The 2,725-nt window shown below is 67.6% G+C and overlaps 1 protein-coding gene across 1 annotated transcript; it reads right to left on the bottom strand.

Moving 5' to 3' along the window:
- Positions 1–313: 313 nt before the first annotated feature.
- TUBB3 (tubulin beta 3 class III) lies at positions 314–2,124 on the bottom strand. Its single transcript, XM_026039590.1, has 3 exons — positions 2,017–2,124; positions 1,817–1,927; positions 314–1,627 (listed from the first exon to the last, which is right to left on the bottom strand). Exons 2-3 carry the CDS (start codon positions 1,875–1,877, stop codon positions 552–554), a joined length of 1,137 nt encoding a protein of 378 aa, XP_025895375.1. The 5' UTR covers positions 1,878–1,927; positions 2,017–2,124; the 3' UTR covers positions 314–551.
- Positions 2,125–2,725: the final 601 nt, after the last annotated feature.

Here is a 2,725-nt window from a genome sequence, read left to right as displayed (position 1 = left end):
CTCCTTGTCCCCCCACCCATCACCCCCATCCCTCATCTCCACGCAGCAGAGACCAGGGTGCTCCTGTCCCTGCACAGGGTGCAAAGATTGTGTGCCCCACAGCGGGGCCCAGCAGGGGCCCCACGGGGACAGGCAGGGCCCTGGGGTGGCAGCAACATCAGGGCATGGGCAGTTCATGTCCCTCACCCCATCCCCAGGTACCCCCACATCCACCCGGACCAGACCCACATCCCCCATGGGGGTGACCCAGCCTGAGGGCCACACACCCTCCTGACACCCCAGACCAACCCCATGGACGGACACACCAGGCAACTGGACAGCAATAAATTTATTCAGTATTCAAAAAAAAAATAGACACAAACCAGTAAAAAACAAAGAGGGGGGGCGCTCCCGTCAGAGCGGCGGCAGGGGCTGAGCTAACTCATAACGGGGGACACTGTTAGTAAATACTGAACGCTGGCGGTCTCGGGACCCCTAATCGGAAGCAACTGGAAGCCGGCGAGGGCTCCTTAYGGGCGGCTAGCGGGGGGCGGCGGGGCCGGGCCCCGGCTTCACTTGGCGCCCTGCGCCTCCGACTCCTCCTCGTCATCCTCGTACATCTCGCCCTCCTCCTCGGCCGTGGCGTCCTGGTACTGCTGGTACTCGGAGACCAGGTCGTTCATGTTGCTCTCGGCCTCGGTGAACTCCATCTCGTCCATGCCCTCGCCCGTGTACCAGTGCAGGAAGGCCTTGCGGCGGAACATGGCCGTGAACTGCTCCGAGATGCGCTTGAAGAGCTCCTGGATGGCCGTGCTGTTGCCGATGAAGGTGGAGGACATCTTGAGCCCCCGCGGCGGGATGTCGCACACGGCCACCTTCACGTTGTTGGGGATCCACTCCACGAAGTAGGAGCTGTTCTTGCTCTGGATGGCCAGCATCTGCTCGTCCACCTCCTTCATGGACATGCGGCCCCGGAAGACGGTGGCCACCGTGAGGTAGCGCCCGTGCCGGGGGTCACACGCTGCCATCATGTTCTTGGCGTCGAACATCTGCTGYGTGAGCTCGGGCACCGTGAGCGCCCGGTACTGCTGGCTGCCGCGGGCCGTGAGCGGCGCGAAGCCCGGCATGAAGAAGTGGAGGCGCGGGAAGGGCACCATGTTGACCGCCAGCTTGCGCAGGTCGGCGTTGAGCTGCCCGGGGAAGCGCAGCGAGGTGGTGACGCCGCTCATGGTGGCCGACACCAGGTGGTTGAGGTCGCCGTAGGTGGGRGTGGCGAGCTTGAGYGTGCGGAAGCAGATGTCGTAGAGCGCCTCGTTGTCGATGCAGTAGGTCTCGTCCGTGTTCTCCACCAGCTGGTGGATGGAGAGCGTCGCGTTGTAGGGCTCCACCACCGTGTCGGACACCTTGGGCGAGGGCACCACGCTGAAAGTGTTCATGATGCGGTCGGGGTACTCCTCGCGCACCTTGCTGATGAGCAGCGTGCCCATGCCCGAGCCGGTGCCGCCGCCCAGCGAGTGCGTCAGCTGGAAGCCCTGCAGGCAGTCGCAGTTCTCGCACTCCTTGCGCACCACGTCCAGCACCGAGTCCACCAGCTCGGCGCCCTCCGTGTAGTGGCCCTTGGCCCAGTTGTTGCCGGCGCCGCTCTGGCCTGCGGGGAGGGACGAGGCCGCGCTGGATGCGGCGCCCACGCCGGGCTGGCAGCCGGAGCCGGGGCGGGGTGGGAAGCGGCTGGGCCGGGAGCCACGGGGCAGGCGCCGGGAACGCCGCGGGCACCGGCACGACGGGTCCCGCAGGGGAGGGAAGGGAAGGGTGTGTGGGGGGGTGTCTCTGGACATACCGAAAATGAAGTTGTCCGGTCGGAAGAGGTGTCCGAAGGCCCCCGAGCGCACGCTGTCCATTGTGCCCGGCTCCAGGTCCACCAGGATGGCGCGAGGCACGTACTTGTGAGCTGCGKGGACACCGCTGTCACCTGCGGCTCTGGGAGCCCCCCACGCCATGGAACCCCCCCCCCAGCACCGTGTCCCCCCCGGCACTTACAGGAGGCCTCATTGTAGTAGACGCTGATGCGCTCCAGCTGCAGGTCCGAGTCGCCCACGTAGTTGCCGCTGGGGTCTATGCCGTGCTCATCGCTGATCACCTCCCAGAACTGGGGGGCACCGGGGGCGGGGGGTCACAGGGGGCCAGGCTCCATGTGCCCCCCCCGCCAGCCATGGGGCTGGGTTCCATTCTGGGGTGCTCAGTGTCACCACCCAGGGGAATAGTGCCCCCATGGGGGACCCAGGGCGGGGCTCTGCACCAGGCGTGGGGACCCTGGCGAGGCTCCAGCCTCAGGGGAGGCTCTGCATGGAGTGGGGGGGAGCGGGGGGTGAGGGCGGAGACCCTGGGGACAAGCAGCCCTAGGGAGCGGGGTCTCCGCACTGCAGACACAGATCCCGGCGGGACCCTCTTTGTTGGGAGCGGATCCTGGGGACAACCGGCCCCAAAACGGGGGGGCTCTGCATCGCAGAGGGGGGGCCCCTGGGGACGCCCCTGACCTCGAGGGGGGGGTGGTGGCGGTGCTGGTGGCCATTCCTCTCCGGTGGCCAGAGGCAGGGGGGAGGGGCTCTCCATAGCAAGGAGGGGACCCTGGGGACAAGCGCGACCTCGGCGGGACGCGGGGGCGAATCCTCCCAGTGGGGGCTCTGCACGGCGAGGGGGACCCGGGGAGGGCCGCTCCGCTCCGCCGCGCGGCGGGACGCGGCAGAGC

Source organism: Nothoprocta perdicaria, unplaced genomic scaffold (assembly GCF_003342845.1).
Source record: "Nothoprocta perdicaria isolate Ctin4 unplaced genomic scaffold, notPer1 scaffold_234, whole genome shotgun sequence".
NCBI lineage: Eukaryota > Metazoa > Chordata > Aves > Tinamiformes > Tinamidae > Nothoprocta > Nothoprocta perdicaria.
This window is presented reverse-complemented; position numbering and strand designations above follow the sequence as displayed.